The following is a 19,102-nucleotide window of genomic DNA, read 5'->3' on the forward strand; positions in this document are numbered from 1 at the left end:
AATCAACAATTATGTCATAGATAATATATTTAATTAATAAAACGTGCGATTTTTAATTCAACTATCTTAAGTAATTTTTATCATGTTTTAACTGATATCATGTAATCGTTATCTTCTATAATTTCACATTTTCTATTTGAGTTGCGGAATAAGGGTTTGAGCATTGAATCATCCAAAGTTTCCGTTATCATTTCGATAACGCTAACCGTTGTTATTAGGATTCGCGAAAGAACGGCAATATATATCTCAACACGATACTAAATCATAGATTTTTATCTTGAACGTACAGCGTGCTCATAATAAAAAATCGAGCTTTACCTCGATTAATCTCTCTCGCGTAATGACCTGTCAAAGTTTCTCTTACAGTTGTCATTTCGCGCATCATGTATAGGTCGCTTTTATCGAAAACATTATATCTTTATCTTATACGTGTTCTTTAACCGTTTGTCGCTGATCGAAGTGACGGGATTTGATAATTTACCAGATAATTAATCTTTTCATTAAAGACCTGTTTATGATCAAAAGTTACAGTTGCAAATATTTCGAATATGTGTGCGTGTGTATAGCAATAAAAACAATTATCAACATGAACGAATTGCAATAAAATTACGAGGGGAAAGGGACGTTCGCTTGAAAATTTTGGGTCAGAAAGAAGAACGATATTTGCTACCAATATTTGGAGACGACATTTCGCAAACAGTACGATATCATGCATTTTCCACAAAATTGCAATATGTTACGTCTTAATATTTACCGAGCCGTATTTTGTGATTTAACGTCCATTCCTTCGAGCTATAACAGCGCAGAAATTTTAGAAATATATTTCGTTTATTTTTTTTATAAATTTTTCTCCTCAGGCTAAAATATGTTTTGAGAGAAATAATACGCGACCAAAAAGAGAACGCGAGTGGCGGAAAATTTTCAAGAGTACCTCGGCAACTATTTATTCGCCTCGTTTCTTTTCAATTTCGTTACACGAGATTTCATGATCTTAATGCAAGAGTGTTTATCTTTCGTTTCATAGACAAACGCTAAGTCGGAGGAAATCCTCGATAACGCGATGCCAAGAAAGGAAGAAGAGAGAGATGTATCCTTTAACGGTACGCGGAGATACCTGCGCATCTTTGCCGTTTGTTAAAATCACCGTAAACATAAGATTGGAACAAAACTTTTAATTAAATACAAATTCATCTCTTAAATTTAGATTAATCTTGTAATTTTTAATTAAAATTTTTTACATTATATGTAACTTTTACTTCAAATTTTTCACACTATAAATCGCTAAAAAAGTAACGAAACGAAATTTCAGGTAAATTCTTTAAAGTATAAATAGTATAATGAGATTATTAAATGAAAAAAAGTAATATTTTTAATGTACAAACGTAATCTCTAAAGCCGCATGCATTGTTTCCCACGTTTTGAGTCACTCAAGGCTTTTACGTTATCCCAAACAGATTTTACATGGCTTTGCAGTGGAGATTTTCAAGCGAGATATTAGCCGGTTAATATCCCGGGTGGGATTTTATGTATTTAACATAATATCAAAGTTTCGCATTATATAAACTTCATGCAAAGTCGACTAAAATATGACACAAATGCTTACACGCATTTAGCCAAAATTGCGATCGTTATTAAAAAAATCTTATTTTCAAGACACAAGACATCCTCCTTTAATAAAGATCCTAATAAAAAATAAAAAATAAAAATAATAAAAAATGAATTCGTATTTTTCATCACGTCTCGATCTTTGAAGAGTCCGATTCAAGGGATGTCTTGTTGCGAAAAGGAAAATTCTCTTCGATCGCTGCCAAATATGTTGCAATAATGATTTCAGTCAGGAAAGAGGACTCTTTCGTCACTGCTTTAGATGAGGCCGGAATTATCAATGATGCGGCCACCAACGACACTTTATCCGCCGCGAAAGCATCATCGAGGAAACGAGTCGCTGAATCACCGGAAGCAACGGCTCGAGGCAAATCGAGCGCGAATGAAGGCTCGTCACGAACTCACAACAATCCGACGACCTCTGGTAATCTCTTCGCGAGCGTGTGATATCGCGAGATTATTTCGAACACATGTAGAGGCAGATGGGGATAGACGATGACCCTTCGTAAATGAAAGGAGGGTGACTGAAAAGGGCCAAAGTACATCCGACTCTCTGCTTTTGCAGGCAAATTTTATTTGTTTTAGCCAAAAAGTGAAACGAATATAAACAATTTGAGAGAGAATCTAATCTGAAAAAACTGTAAAGCAAGATGAATCGTAAAAAATACTGGGCGCTGTTGCTAGAAATTTGAAATTACTCGCTCTTAAAGTTAAACAATCTTTGCGTGACTCTCTCTGTCCCGCGTGATATAACTTGAAAATATTTACATACACATTTCCCCTTGAATGAAGAATTATTGCGCGGAGCTTGACACAGTCGGCGCCCCGTGACTTCATATTCATCAGTTGCTTCCCTACAAATCCGTCAGGGTGGCTGTCGCGCTTAATCTGGCGCACCACCTGACGTACGGATTGCACGTGACGTTTCGCGGCGTATTTCATTTCACCTGCGAATCCGATGTACACGGCTGGCGCTGTCTGTACAATAGGATCTTCAGTATTGTCTGCAGGAATATTGGCTTTTGGTTGAAGGAAGGAGGACAGGTGGGGGCGGAGAAGAGGAGAGCCTCGCGACGACGGTGATGGCGGATGCAAGCGAGACGGCAAAGAGAACCGCGACGGTTTGGCCGATAGGGACGAGGTGGCAGCCTTTGACTCGTTGTCCGATCGAGAGGAAAGCGGATCAGATGGAAACGATTCAGGTAACTTTATCCGGGGAGAGAAGGGAGGATTTCTCGTTCGCGTAATTCCCGTGCAATCATCGATCTCTCGACGTATTTACGGAAGATGATCGAGAGAACCTCCCAAATGACGTGAATCGCTCACTCGGCTTTTCTTTGTTCCGCAACATGGCACAACGATCTGTGTGACTTTATCGAGATTTCATTTATTTCCGCTAAATTTGCTCGTTTATTAAATTTTTTTACCTCAAGGGCCTTTCAATTTAATCGAAAGACGGTTGTTTAATTTGCGCAGAGGCTTAAACTACCGCAGGACGAGGCAGAAAGGATCGAATTTCTGAAGAATTTCACACATCAAGCCACCTTATATGGATCTTATTACAAGCATTGGATAGAAACCGCTGATCAAGTAGCTCATAAAATATTTTCTTTTAATCTCACGATATAAGGGGCGTCCTGTTAATTCCGACTCTTTATTGCTCACGGCGCGCTCGCGAATCTCATTATAGGAATACAAGGATTTTCTCGAAGAGATATCGAATTATATATTTCCTCGCCGACGCAAAAAGAATTTGAATTTTTTTTAATATTATACTTCCTTGCGAATCTTTCTCGAGAAGATGCAATTTACATAATGTTGAATAATAATTTGAATAAAAATTAACTATTTTGTACCAACCGGTATTTAATTACGAATAGTTATTTTATCGATCTTATAATAGTTTTCCAAGTCAGTTTTGTCGCTGTAATCTCAGTCTCGCATGATTACATCATTTCCATACAGCACAGAAATTTGCAGCATCATTGCTGAAATATTGCAACATTGCATATTGCAGTGTAATGTTGCAGGGATATAACATAATGTTATAATATTACTGTTATCAGCAATGTTGCAACATTTTAAAATATATAATAATATGTGGCATGTGCTCCTTCGCTTGCTATTATGACGATACCAAACTTATTAACATATAATTTGTCATCATAAAATTGATATAAAGCTTACAAAGAATACTGACGGATAAGATTCAAAGTATATATATTTTTTCTTTCGTCTCAGTTTAATTTCTAATAAATTGACTTAATTTAAAAATAATTTATTTAATAATTTATTTAATAAATAATGTATGTAATAATTTATTTAATAAATAATGTATTTAATAATTTATTTAATAAATAATTTATTTAATAATTTATTTCATAAATAATTTACTTATAATTTATTTAATAATCTGGATCTCTTGTTTGGGTTTAGACTATTAAATAGATTATTTGAAATTGGATAAATAAGAAATAGTCCGTTTATTGTGTGCATTAAAATATTCCTGAATTTTGCCGAGTGTACATATGATAATCGTATATAGATTATCAAGCTACACATTTAATAAAAAATATTAATAGACATTTTTTAAACATTTTATAAATGATCAATAGACTTCTAAATACAAGAACATCTTATAGAGGTCTAATACAAAAATATTAATTACAACAAACATTGTCAATTATTAATTTTGCTAATTATTAAGGAATATATTTATTAAAATATATATTTAAAATATATATATTTAAAATATATTTATTAAAATATATATTTAAAATGATTATATCCAATTAAAAATATATTGTTGCAATGTTGATGCAATGTTGCCGTGATGTATGGGATTTATTAGCTCTTACAATTCAGATAAATTATGACGTTTAGTGACACGTCCCGATCTCACGTGATCCTTAATACCCTCGCGACAGGCCGTAAAGGAAATTGCCGGCAGGACGGTGATGACCACGGCAAAATTTCGAGGAACGGGTGACAGCGAATCGACGTTGGACGTAGCAGCTTCGCAGGCTGCTCAATATTCAATGAAGCAACCTGAAAGCGCCGTCGCTCAAGCGATAGGAGGATCGACGGCTGCAACGGCGGAAACGCCGATGTCGAGCCGGATTGATCCCCCGACGACGGATGCACTTGGGCGGGACACCGTCGAGGTGTCGATAGCGTTATCGGATGATCAATCCAAAGTAGTTGAGCCGTCCACGAAGAAGGAGACGGCCGGAATGGAGCTTGAATTTCCCTCTGCGAAATCCGACGCCGTGTCCCCGTCTGTGGAACCGGATGCGACATCGCAACCGGAAACGACGCCCAAGATACGGCCGACAATGGAGCCAATCGTTTCGATATCGCCGTCCGAGATCGCCGCGACATTACTCGCGGTACGCAAATCCCCCGTGATCGTTGACAAAAATAATATTGCCCCGAAAACTCTGTATACGTGGCGTTGCGTGTAGCCGGCGAAATGTTGCACGAAGTGTTTACAAACCGCAGTCCATGTAGAAACCTTTGATGAAACTTGCCAGCTATGCACATAGGGAGCGATGTAAATATGTCTAACGCGTTTTTCGTTCTAACTCTATTTAATGTCTCATGTTATCGGGATATGAAAAAAAGATTTATTTTCCGAAACTTTTTCCATGTAAAGAGAGTTAGGGAAATACAAGAGTAATCGACATATTGTTTCAAAAAAAATTTTTTAAATAATAAGTCAGAGAGAGCGCGCGAAAGAAAGAAAAAAATATCTCTCTAAAATAATTAAAATTATATTATAAAATATTAAAATTATAAATATTAATATAATTTTAATAAATAATTTTAATAAATATTAAAATAATAATTCTATGACGAATTACGCGGAATGTGTGTAGATTTATGACAGCGATGGAGGATCAATGTGTGGAACAATCATCGGCCATGATGAAAGTTGAGAATTAATATTAGATACCGAGCCGGAAATGTGATCGCGGTGACGTCGCATGAATAATATCGAGGATCGAAAATATCTTGAAATTTGGAGTCCCGCGTGCGATTTCGAGATACATACGAAATTGATGTTGACAGTGACGCAGACACTGGTCAACGTTCGAAAGCGACGGCGAACATTCGAATAGCATTACGGCAATCAATCAGACCGCTATTAGTTCGCTGCAATCAATCGTTACGTTTGATAGCACCACTTTACTCGCTATGCAGAAGTAAAACTAAGTTTCTGCTACCGCAATTCATCTATCGGCTGTTTAAATGTCAATGACGTGGCTTGCACTAATTGCGTAACGAGGCGACGATCGCACGAGCTGCTTTTCGTGTTGAGCGAACATTCGCGGAGGAATATTTGAGAACGTCACCTTTAAATAGCCCGGAATAGCACATTGTACAAATCTTATGTTATATTTTACATTTCTTTTTGCGAAAAAACAGGGAGAGTGAGAGAGAAGGAGAGAATGAATTCGCAAGCTTACACGTGTATTTTATTTAGATTTTAAATTGTCATATCATAGATTGTATTATAGTCATGTTATCGCCATCATTTTAGAGGAATATGTATATCGAGATGGAAATTTTATGCTGATGATTGGATAACGCTCTGTCCATCCTTTGATATTTGTAAATACAATGCATGGCAAATTGTTCTCAGCCGCGAGTTGGGAGATGATAGACAGTGTCAATTTATCATCGTCTCCGCTTACGTTAGTGTAACAGTGAGTGTAACGTGTTTATTTAGTATCCAGATTCCGATCAGTGAAACGTTGGACCGATATCGAGTTTAAGAGATTAATGATTTGTTTGTAACACACTCAACAATATACGATCAGCTCACAAAATTACTGGGAATCTATATTATCTGCATGGACAATCTGCCTTTATCGGGAAAAGCCCCGTAATATCTCGAAAACTATAATACCTATCAAACATATTGATATATTTGCACAGAAAAAAAGGACATTCTTGTTTTGAAAATATATTTAGTTTTAACATGGAAATCTCGAAATGAGATTATATTGCGTTAATTAAAGAAAAATATAATTGCTTGAATAATTGCTTACTTGAATGAAGCCATTTTATATAGTTCAATCGAGAAAAATATATTCTTACGATTTAAGATTTAATTTTCTTGAATAGAAAAGAAACAATGTTAGATAGAAAATAACATTTTTAAATCAAAGATTATAATTTTCTTAAAGTAGAATTAAATAATTATATATTCTTGAGGTGACAATTACAATATTAAAATAAGACTATAATATTGTTGAAACTTAAAATTATTAAATTCTTCTAAGAAGATTATAAATTGTTGCGTATATATACGAAACAATGAACGCGTTAGTTTAAGTATATAAGTTTTGATTTAACACATTTTTTTTCTGCGTGTAACAAATTTATTCAAATTTACATTTATAATATACTGAATACATATCAGAGAAATCTCGTGCAATCTTAATTTGAAATTTTAAAATCCTTCCTTTCACGTCGTAAATAACATAAGGTTAAGGTTATATGTATTTTTGAATTATGTGATAGTAATTTTACTCATACGCGAAACTAACAGTGTGTTTAATTACAGCAAGAGGCAATAGCGAAACGTAAAGCAGCCGAGAAACTGCTAAGAGATATGGCACGAGCCGAAGAAAATATTCCATATTTCTTCTATTTGAAGGCAGAACCCGATATGGATATTGCAATCCGGTATAATGATGAAAAGGTAATACCGCCGGATCTTGATCGTGAAAGTATCTCCGCCAATCGCAGACATCTGTATTTTAATCTGACCGATAAACTCGGCAGAGATTAATAATCTCGGTTATAAAGAGCTTATTAACAATTCTAATGTATTCTCGCCTTTCTCTCTCAAAAAATTAATAAATAAAAATCTAATATATTACTGAAAGAAAGAGAGAGAAAATGTATAATATAAATAATAATGCGTAAAAAAATTTATAAAAGAAATTAATTAATGGAAAAAGAATATATTGCTAACATAAAATGTATATATAATTTATACGATTTTTTATACGATATAAAGATAATAAATACAAAAAAAAACGAAATATATTCTCTCTTAATTTTTCTTTCCATTTTAGGGGCTTATTAAAAATTTTAATGTATTCTCGCCCTTCTTCTAAAAAAAACTAATAAATAAAAAACTAATTTATTACTGAGAAAAAGAGAAAGACAAAATGCATACCGTAAACGAATGTGCAAAAAAATTAGTAAAATTAATATTAAATAAGAAAGGAAGAAAATATATTGCTAACGCAAAATTTGCCTATTAAACTATAAAAATAATGAATACAAAAAGAAGACGAAATACATTCTTTCTTAATTTTCCTTTCTATTTTAAGAGCTTGTTAAAAATTTTAATGCAATAAAAATTCTCGCCCTTTCTGTCAAAAAAATAAAAAATAAAAAAATAATATATTATTTGTTTTTATTGAGAAAGAAAGAAAAAGAGACAAAATACTATAAACAAGGAAAAATTAATAAAAAAGAATATATTGCAAACATAAAATGTATACTATACACGAATTTATATAACATGTCCACATTTTATATTTATTCTTGTGAGAAATAAAGCGCACTGGGCGCAGTTAAATAAAATATGAGCAGCATGCGGAGGAATCTTCGCAAGCGCGATAATCTCTACAGAAGTTGCGGGATTAAAGTGACTTCGCCAAGTCGAAATGCCCGTTATGGGAATGTTGCTGCAATCTCTGTAGCGTGTACCCGTGTAATCCGTCGCAGTGCGGAGCACGAGGCGACCAGGGGCGCGTACTTAAATTATGGCAGCCGGCTATCAACGTGCTCCCGCAGTAAAAATATGTGAGCGTTACTACGGCGATGATAAAGAACGTGGTTCGCGGCCAAATCCGACCTCACCATTAGTTTCTTCCTCAAAAGCAACGGCGGACATACGTACACTCGACGCTAAGTGAAATCAGCGAATCCACTGAAAGAACACAGTTTAAATCTCCATATTTTAAAAGCTTATCAAGAGCTTCTTTCCGCATCTCTGTCTCTCTCTCTCCCCCGTTCTATTCAACCCGAGATTCATTTATTCCATTTAACAGAGTTATTTCCCTTTGTCAGTGGAAAAGCCCGTAATTTGTCAGACGGCGCACCATAATCGCGAAGGATATTTACCCCTTCGGTAATCGCGGATATATTTTCTTCAATCCCGCGCAGCAGGGAAATACAGGGCTCGAGGAATTTAATGTTTCTCGATTTATCTGTATATCGATAAGGCCCGTTTGTGTGTGGACCGCAGATTGTCGTACCGCAACGCATACGTTAGCTGAACGTTTATCTTTCGTACAAGCGCTGCGCCATGCTTGCGTATGGTAACTCTCATTTAGAACAATGTTTCTCTAAGCTATGCTTCTAACATCCTTCAATGGTGCGGTAGTTTGTGGTATTATTGTGGCTTGTTTCCGTCTAAAGTGGCAAATAAACGCAGGACATCGAGTTACACAGTCTTCGTTTATTAAATGCAAATTATTATAAATTTCGAAATATTTAATTTTTAATGAAGAACCAAGTGTAATTAAAATATTCATAAAAAGCGGAAACTCAATATAAATGCATTTTTCATAAGCGATAATTATATTTAGCATTGTATTGAATCTATGACGTCATATAACATCGATGAAAGCAATTGTATATTAATATAAAATGTGATTCTATTTTTATATTTATTTATACAAATGTTATATTGGGAACCAAATACAATTATTCCTGACAAATAGAGTGTTAATAAATAAAATTTGTAAAGGCAATAATTATATCTAGCGTTATACTGAATCTATGATGTTATATCGATGTGAAGTAGCAATTATTATATTAATATAAAATATGGTTCTATTTTTATTGTCTATTATATGTAATTTTTATATTTTTATAATATTTAAATTAAATATTTATATAAATTTTTATAATATTTTTATTTATATATAATATATAACACATGATATATATTTATATATCATGTATATATTATATATTATATATTTTTATATACAATATTTACATATTCTTATTTATATTCTTATTTATATATATATTTATAAAAATATGTTGGGAAATTGATTGCAATCAAAAACTTGTTGATTATGTTATCAGATTTACACTGTTGGCGATATAACAGAGACCTATTGACAAAGGGACGGATATATTATGCCATTTTTCAAAATAGGAAAGATGAGCGAGGGAGGAAAAGGAACGCCTCAACAATCTATTCGTTTCATATAGATCCGGCATATATCATTTTAGATAACTATACCGAACATATAGTGGCCGAAAGCAACGGCCGGTAGTAAGTGGGTGTAAATAATGCAGTCCAGCCGTCTGCAACGTGACGCGTTTGTCACTGCGGGGGTGGAAGAGGAAAGGGGGAGAAGGGACTTTACCCTTTTTAACATGCCTGTACATATACCACGTGGACGCCGCATATGCGGTTTGCATTTATTTTACATGGCTTTATCTTTTATTATAAATATAAAAGCGAGCCGTGTAAATGTGTCCCCCAGACCTGTGGGCCGCCTTCCATTCGTTGATTTCTTGACCATACAGAATTTTCATGCAGCAAAAAAATGTTGAGGGAGGTCACGAATATTCGTAAATATATAATTCTTTCGCATCAAAAGGTACACGGTAAAAAACATTTTATATTTCTGTTAAAATTTTCTCGTGTCAAAATTTTTGTGTTAATTTATATAATTGTGTTAATAAATTTTTAACATACTCTTATGTTAATGTAACATATTGTCGTTGCGTTATTTTGACATTTCTGCGTTGAGTTAATGTTCACCGTTTCTAAGAGATAAAACAACACAATTAATATGTAAATGCACGAATTTTTGATGAAATATGTTATATGTTAAAATGAACAGATAAGTTGTGTTATTTTTCTCTCTATAACAGTTTCCATATGTTAAATCGACATATCTCTTCTGTTATTTATCATAAAAATGTAAGAATAACATTTTCTTTTAATTAAATTTAACATTATAAATATGTTAATTTAACAAACTTTATTTCCAGATAACGTTTAAGAGTGTTACACTTTTGTGTTAATTTTTTACATATTACTTGTGTTATTTATTTACATACTTGCCTTCTGTTAAATTAACATTAAAATTAGAGTGGATAAATTGGGACATGTGAAATATGTTAAATTTAACACAAAATTTTTTACTGTGTAACTATTTCTGTAACCTTCAAATTAGCTCCGTTAAAATTATATATTTATTTATTTATTTATTTATTTGAAATTATATATATATAAATAAAAAAGCTATTTTTTAATATTACTATTGTATATCAAAAAAACTATCGCGCACAGTTTTAATAAAGAAAAAAAATTTCTCAAATGTACATATAAAGATGAAATGTGTGATTATTAGATCTGTGACTTATTAGGTCTGCGCGTTTCTGCTACCCTATTTTCGCCCTGTTTATCAGAACTTACGATGTAATAATGGAACGGTGCACAATATTAATGTGGATGAGAAGGAGAAAGGAAGTAACATGTAACGGGAGCTTCCGGTGAAATCTAATACAACACGCGAGGGACTTTGGGGGCGACCTAAGCTAAGCTTCATCGGTTCTGAGTATCGCGTAACACAGCGACGGAGCGTCTTATAATGACTCGCAATTATTAACATTCAGCTCAAATTTTTAGACGTCTTCAGCTCTCATTTGCCAGTTAATGAATTTAATTTACCGTCGAGTAAAATCACCCAGGGAGGACGGCAATCTCTCGAAAACTCGTCGGAGACGAAGAAAATATCGCCAAGTAGAAGGAAAATGAGGATGAATACATAATTATTTAATGCGCCTTGCTTCTCGCGGAGAACTTCGCATAATAAACGGTTGATTGCTCGAATACTCGGAAATATTAACAGTAATGGAAAAATAATAATCTAATAAGACTAATCGTCGAAAAAAAAAAGAACAATGAAACTATCGCGATTGCAACTGCGGCGATTTAATAAAACTGCGATAGGCGCAATTGCGGTAACTTTGCGGAGATAAATTTATACGTATGGTATGCGAAAGGGGACCAAAATGGAGGGCATGCAGATAGAGTGCGGAAAAGTTTTTCAGCAAATTGGATTTATTAACTGAACAAGTATGAAACATGAATACTAATACGCCGTCTCATTGTATTTTGCACCGTAAATCAGCCATGATATAACCGAGGTAAATGAAACTAAGTGCATGGCGACGCTATTTCTGTTATTGCGCCATTAATAATTCGGAATTAACAGTTACGATTTTTGCACAAAGTGATACTCAATGTCTCTTACAGGGATATATTTCTTAAAGTTTTACAATTACATTTTATTATCAATTATAACTAACGCAAGCGGAAAATCTGTCTCTCTTCGTCTTTATAAAATTTTATCAGAATCCATCTCCGGAGATTGACATCTTATAATTATGTGGAGTAAAAGATGCTTTAATTAAAATTTCAGACATTCTTGATGTATAGTGAGAAAATTCGCGTTGTAGCGATTTTTCATCCGAATTTATTCCACGGAATTTTCCGAAATAGGTCACGCTGTACTGAATTATTTAATCAGTAACGATAGCGCGTTACGAATTATAAGGCGAATCCCTTGGCCATTCATACAAACTTAGGTGGCTGAACGACCTGTCAGATAGCTTGAGACGTCATGAAAAGGAAAATTCCCAGCAAATGGCTGGCGTAGCATGATGTTCCACTTAGATGAGATATTCGCGCAAGTTAGAAATGGTATCGCAGGAGCGCGTAAAAATCGATCTTGGAACGCTTCCCGTTCCCATTACCGCCTCGCGTAAACTTCGAGCGATGAATCGATTTTAACATAAAAAATAATACACCGTCCATCTCCCTTTCTCGTTCAAGTCTCGCACAAGTAATCCTTCCTCGAAGTATTCAATTGAATTCGCCCCGAGGAAACGTCTCTGCCTTCGTGGAAGGGTCTCCACGTCCGAGATAACATTATTCATAACTCGAATGAGAGTCTCGACGCGTCAATGGAGGATCCTCGATTATGCAAATCAAATACGGAATGTAACGGATCATCCCGTTAGAGCGTTGCCGATAGCAAATAAGCAATTCGTATATCATTACGGAGGCGTCTCGGATGTGCGGCAGGTGAGCCAGCTAAATTATTAGCACGAGTGCCAACAAATATTGACCTATACTCGCTGCCGGCTTAGCATCTCTTCGACATGTGGCTTGATCGTTACCGAAGGGATGCGTGTCCCTGGCGACGGAACAGGGGATGCGATTCGGTTTCGCTTACGTCGCGGGACCGCGGCACCGCCTGAGAATCAATAACATTCGCGAACGAACGGGTCCCCCTTAACACGGCTTCTTCGGTATTTGCACATTTAATTGCCGCCGTGAACTGTGCCTGGTTATCGCCTACGGCCATCCGCTCGCTCTCGGGATAAACCGCTCTTTATGAACTAGCTATTAACCTTTAAGTTCCTGCACGCGGGATGCCTTTGATAACGCGAAATTCTATTCCGGAAACGGCGTTTGTCTGTTATCCCGGCGAGCTTTAATCTTGATATTTGACGAGTAAATAAAATAATTCCCACATTAGTGTAATGCGCGTTAACGGAAGGATGGACTCGTTAGAGTAGAAAAAATAATTAAAACTCCGCTCTTTATCTATTAATCTCGTCATGTTGTCGTGACTGGCCGGCGATATTTTGCGATGGGGAAATTTCATTAACGCGACTCAAAAGCGAAGGCTCAATCTTGTCGGATGAATGTTAACGGCATTATTTTCATTATACGAATATAATGTCTGGGCGAGGGAGTTAAAAGGCGCTCAAAATCTCATTCGCCGATTTGGATCTCCTAATTTCAGGAGGAATTAATCTAAATTTAAATCTCTCGGCTTTTTTCATTCTCCCTCGAAATTTGCGCGCGACACGGATTCCACGCTCATAAACCGCGCGTGGAATATATATCGCGTTATCATTTCCTCTCTTCCTCAATCGCGACAGATTACTTTGCGGCGCGGTCGATTATGAAAATTGTTCCGGTCGCTCTTTTTCCTCGTTTTTTTTTTCTTTCTCTTTGTCCGATATCTCGCGCGGCACAGCTGGCGCGATCGATTTCGAGGCAATTTTCTAATACACCTCCATAAATCAATTTTAGCACTGTTTCGAAAGAGGACTTTAATACTCGCTCATGCAATCGTCGTGTACGTACAAAATTTCACCCCCTAGATCGGATTAATGACAGTTTCTAATTTCTGCGAAAACTTCCGCTTCAATAGAATTAAAATTGCAATAGCCTTACTAAATAATCAAAATTATTTCGGATACAATTTTATCGTGTTTTCGCAAAATCGATCATATATACTTGTATATTTCGATTATTTTACAATTTTATATTGTATAAAAATAATTATTTAATAATTATTTTTATACAATAGAATTAAAAAATAATTATTTAATAAATTATTTAATAAATAAAAAATAATTATTTAATAAGCACAATTATTTAATAAGACTGTATTTTTACTTTTTAAAAAATCATAGTAATAAGTGGCACATATAATTGTAATATATACAATATATATCGTTGTATAAAAATAATTATTTAATAAGACTGCACAATTATTTAATAAGACTGTATTTTTACTTTTCAAAAAATCATGGCGATAAGCGGCACATATAATTATTTTAAATCTCTCCAACTTTCATTTATATATTAAATGTACAATTAATCCTAATTTAGTCACATTCACATGCACATGCCATGTTGTATGTTAAATCCTCGCGATCAGGAGAGCTTCATTAACGAAGAAGTAACTTCCTGAGAGGAACTATATTCAAATCTCGTTACAAAATTACAAAACGTGCGAATTCTTTCGCGATAAAATATAAATGCCGTAGCACTGATGCTTTTATAACGTGGATTTCGAAAACTTTGGTTCGTTAATTTTGTCCAAGCGATTCCGTTCCGCGTCGACATCGTTAAAATGAGAGTGGAATATTTTAAGTGAAATAACTTTCTAATAGTTTATGAATCGCTATTTGTACGCGATGTGGCCGCTAAATAGTCCGAATGCCAAAGATACAGAACTTTCAGCGATAATAATGCGCGTTTATCCTCGCGTGTTTAATTGATAATATTCTTTATCACGATTATAACACACTTTATTACTTTGTTGCGATGCTTTCATTATGCACCGATATAAATAAACGTTTATTCATTAATGTTATCATTAAACGCACTGTAGCAGTGCACCGCAATGTACACTAATTACGTAATTAAAATAATGGTACGTCTGACGTATTGAAAGAGAAAGAGCGAGAGGGAAAGAGAGAGAGCAATGTTTACCATTTATGAACTGTTCGGTCAATATTGTGAAACATTACCTATCGATTGTTTACGTCACAAATAGGAAAAGTATAGTAATAAATCATTGATTGTTTTGACCATCTGTATTGTATTATATAATAATGCTGTAAGAGAAAGAGAAATGTATACATATTAGTATAATTATATAATGCTTTTAGCATAATTAATATTTTGAAAAAGTTCTCTTTTTAGAAAGCTTGTAACTAGAAAAATATAATGCAGTCTCTCTCTCTCTCTCTCTCTCTCTCTCTCTCTCTCTCTCTCTCTCTCCCTCTGTCTATCTCTTTTTTTTCTTTTCCTTCTTAAAAATAAGTATCACATCTTAAATTCCGAGTATATCTTGACAAATCGAGATATGTATTGTACCTGTTTACCTGGAAACCGGGACGTGACTAGAGATGATACAGATTGTATCGAACGCGCTTGTGATTCAGAGAAGAGACCATTTTCCAACTTATTAGCAGGTTCTTTTGTGGCACAACAATAAGAAGTAAACAAGCCAATGCAAGGACAATACTAGCGCAAAGAATGGACGAAAGAATGAAAGTTTTCTGCGTCTTATTACAGCGAGACTTTTCACGAAAGTGGTTGCGTATAACGAAATCTGGATCAGCATTATATATATAATATATATAGTTGATATTATAATAGAGTAAATATAAAAGTTAATCAAAATTTTTCAACTATTTAAATTTAAAATAGGATATTAATAATCAATCATAATAATTGTAAAAGAAAATTATATGTATGATACATTATGTAAAAATTAATATTGATAAATTTTGTATCAATATGTTATTTTATTCTTTTTTTTGTCATTAAATTTAATGAAAAAAATTTTAGTCAATATTATTGCTAAACAATTATAATATTATTAAACAATTTTTAAAAAATCATTTTAATGAGTGTAATAATATTTTTTAAGACATGATAATAATATATTTATAATGCATATTTTTTCGAGCTGCTTTAGATATTAAAGATGATAAAATAAGCATAAAAGCAGATATTGTAAATTGCTTATGAGAAACTACAGGAGGCAATTGTAAAAATTGCGTACAAATCATGTAAAAACGCAGACATACAGATATTTGAAGTTACGAGTAGATGAGAAAACGGTATAATAACGCGATGCAATCCCAAACGATCGGGATATTTCAGAGCTTATCCTCATTTGGAAGATCTCTATCCGCAAGTTATCGGCACGATATTCGCCTATGATGATTACGAGCTTCATTAAAAAATTGCGAATCCGCGGTATAGGAACACTCAATGCCGCGTTTAATTGATAAGCGATCGATACGTGCAATAAGAACGATGCGACCGTATCTACGAGTATATCGACGGATAAAATTTTTTAACGAACGCTGTTCCCTCACAATGTTATTTTTCGAAATTGAAGGAAGCTCTCCAACTTTGTTATTAGGGTGTTATAGGTAGGTCAAGGCGTTTTCGACGATATCGAGGCGTTACGATGATGCATTTCGGAAAATTCGTCTCGATCTCTCTCGCTGCAGTTACGACGTAAAAGTGCGGCGCGCAATTTTGATCAAATAAATTGCTCCCGCCAAGTTTGATAGATTCGCACGAATCCAGGTTTTATTATCGTATGAGTAATAACGGTAATGAATACATATCTGATAAATGTAACAATTACGCTTAAATGAGGTGGTATATTTGCGCTTGTGATAAACAACGTGCTTTAAAGTGATACAAATAATTGAAAACGAATGACTGTAAACCGCACGTTACGTGAAGTTTGTGATTTTATAATAAATGGTTTCAGGGAGGGGAGGAAGGGGGTACGCTAGATAACGGACAGAGCCAGGTCGAACGGGCTTTAACCGCCGTGCTCGTTAGCTGGATGTTGAGGTTGAAATAAATAAGTTCAATTTATTAACACGCTCTACGAACGAGGATTTCGCACGCGCCGACTACGTCCAAATCCCGCAAATTTCCAACGTCAGGAATAGTTTGCACATATCGCGAAAAGAAAAAGGAGAAAATTCTCTCTGTTCTAAACGCGTTAAAAAATTTGGCTCGTTGCATCGCGAGTTACGAATTTGTCGATTCGTCATCCGATTCTCTAACAGATTGCGAAGAAATGTAAGAATTAATAATACTTGAACTTTCAAAGCGATAAATCAAGACTACTCGTAGCTAAAATAGTCCAAGTTAAAACCGCATTTCAGATTAAATTTGCCGATCATGCCTAATAAAGGAGAACACCAATATAAATCTCCCTTTCTCTTTATTTCGCTTCCAAGCCAATTCGCTAAATTGGGCGGGTCGCCAGAATAACATGAATCCGAGCTTCGTAAATTCAAACGGACTACGTAAACTATCGTTGCATTATTAATCGTCATATGCGCATAAGTACTTCAGAATGGCACGAAGTAAGTTCGTGTTATCTAGACCAAGACTGGTTCAAGTTCGCGAACGTAATTCATGCCAATTAGAGTTGCCTTATCCGGTGTCTAGATTTCTCTTCTTAGGAAATCCACGATCGCGCGAATAGACAGTTTCAGAAGAAGGATCAAATCTAAATTGCACCTGGTTTAAATTACTTCTCGCGATGGACAAATTGCCTCGCTATCACGCTCAAAAGTAACTTCTCAATTCATTTCGAACCCGAAAGTTACAATATGCATAATTTTGCCGAGATTGGTTCGACGATCAAGCTACTGTACATTTTACCGTAATTCAGACTTTGAATTTTCAATCTTGTCTTGTATTTATCCTTATCAACATTTCACTTCACTTCCAGAGCAAATTTTCCATATACTCTGTAATGAGATTCCTCTAACCGAGATCTCCGTCTAACACTTTTTCTATCTTAACAAAATCTTATTAAAAGCTAATATTCAATATTTTGATAACTCGAACTCTCTTAAACTTTTAAAAATCTTAAATTTGAAAAGTTTTATTAAAAACATTACATTATTAGTCTATCTAATAAGAGCGTAACCGTAATTTCAAAAACTTATTATTAAAAAATGAAAAAATTATTTATATTAATTATGCACTTGCAATTTTTGATAACAAGAGTGTGACTGGATATTTCATTAATATGAAAGTATTGTAATACTAATTAACATAATATATGTATAATTTTTTTCATTTTTTCTATAATAAACATTTTTAAATTAGGCCATTATGTATTATTATAAGTGTATTTTATTATAAAAAATACTATATTACTTTTATTAAAAATATTAAAAATATGTTTTATTAAAAATACTGTATTATTAAGAAAAATACTATATTTATTTTAAATTATACTAAATTTTTGGGAAAAATACAACTAATTTTCGTTAAAAAAATACAATTATATTAATTTTTTTGTCAACAAATTAATAATTATCTATTAATATATATAAAAGAGATTTTGAATTTTCTCATCGTGGATGAGAAAGGTCGACGCTTTTGAAATAGATCCAGGTAATTTAGAAGCTTAAAAGTCCCTATATGATAATAATTTTGAGAGGAGCTATGCGAAAGAGAGGATCAGGCTAAATCCTGCGTTTGTCGAGGAACGCTTAAACTGCTGAAGGGAAATGGGGAATGAAAATTCCCACGAGCGTAAGCACCGTCGACGCGAGAGAATCGGCAAACGCCTCTTCGCACTTTAGGACCTAGAAAACCCATATAGGAATAGCCAGACTTGACAACAGGGTCAATGCTTGGCCCGATATATGGTAACCGATGATTAATCGATATTTGATATTCTATGTTGGCCCATGCTTGGGGAATAATTGGGTGCTATTTACATAAGAAAACGCTACACTTTGCTACAACGCCAATGCTTGGCCCGATATACGGTGACCAATGATTGGCCAATACTTGGCTTACTGTATTCGCCCATGCCTGGCATTTTCAAATTTGCCAGAAAATTCTAGAAACTTGGCGGGTATAAAATAGCCAACGAAAGAAATCCTCTGCGCAGTCCGTAACCGCTCTAAATTCGTTGTCGCACAGCATATCTTTTTTTTCGCAGCAATTTTGCAGCAATCGCTCGAGTCCGAGTAAACGTTTTTTATTGCTTTGTTGCAGAAATAAATTATTATAAATATATACTTATAAAATAGTTTATTGGATATTTTTCGAATTTTTATTAAA

General features: G+C 34.3%; 1 protein-coding gene across 2 annotated transcripts in view; it reads left to right on the top strand.

Moving 5' to 3' along the window:
- LOC145962507 (uncharacterized) overlaps positions 1–7,591 on the top strand; it is a 56,259-nt gene extending 48,668 nt beyond the window's left edge. For both annotated transcript variants that reach the window (XM_083083609.1, XM_083083611.1), the window contains exons 6-11: positions 1,025–1,100; positions 1,835–2,029; positions 2,638–2,807; positions 3,082–3,195; positions 4,533–4,994; positions 7,178–7,591. In XM_083083609.1, the coding sequence (XP_082939735.1) occupies positions 1,025–1,100; positions 1,835–2,029; positions 2,638–2,807; positions 3,082–3,195; positions 4,533–4,994; positions 7,178–7,405 (1,245 nt within the window). In that variant the 3' untranslated portion in view covers positions 7,406–7,591. The remainder of the gene's footprint in view (positions 1–1,024; positions 1,101–1,834; positions 2,030–2,637; positions 2,808–3,081; positions 3,196–4,532; positions 4,995–7,177) is intronic.
- The last annotated feature ends 11,511 nt before the right edge of the window (positions 7,592–19,102 follow it).

The sequence above is a fragment of the Camponotus vicinus genome, unplaced genomic scaffold (genome assembly GCF_025532165.1).
Source record: "Camponotus vicinus isolate PSW18456_S1 unplaced genomic scaffold, iyCamVici1.0 SCAF_12, whole genome shotgun sequence".
In the NCBI taxonomy this organism is placed as follows: domain Eukaryota; kingdom Metazoa; phylum Arthropoda; class Insecta; order Hymenoptera; family Formicidae; genus Camponotus; species Camponotus vicinus.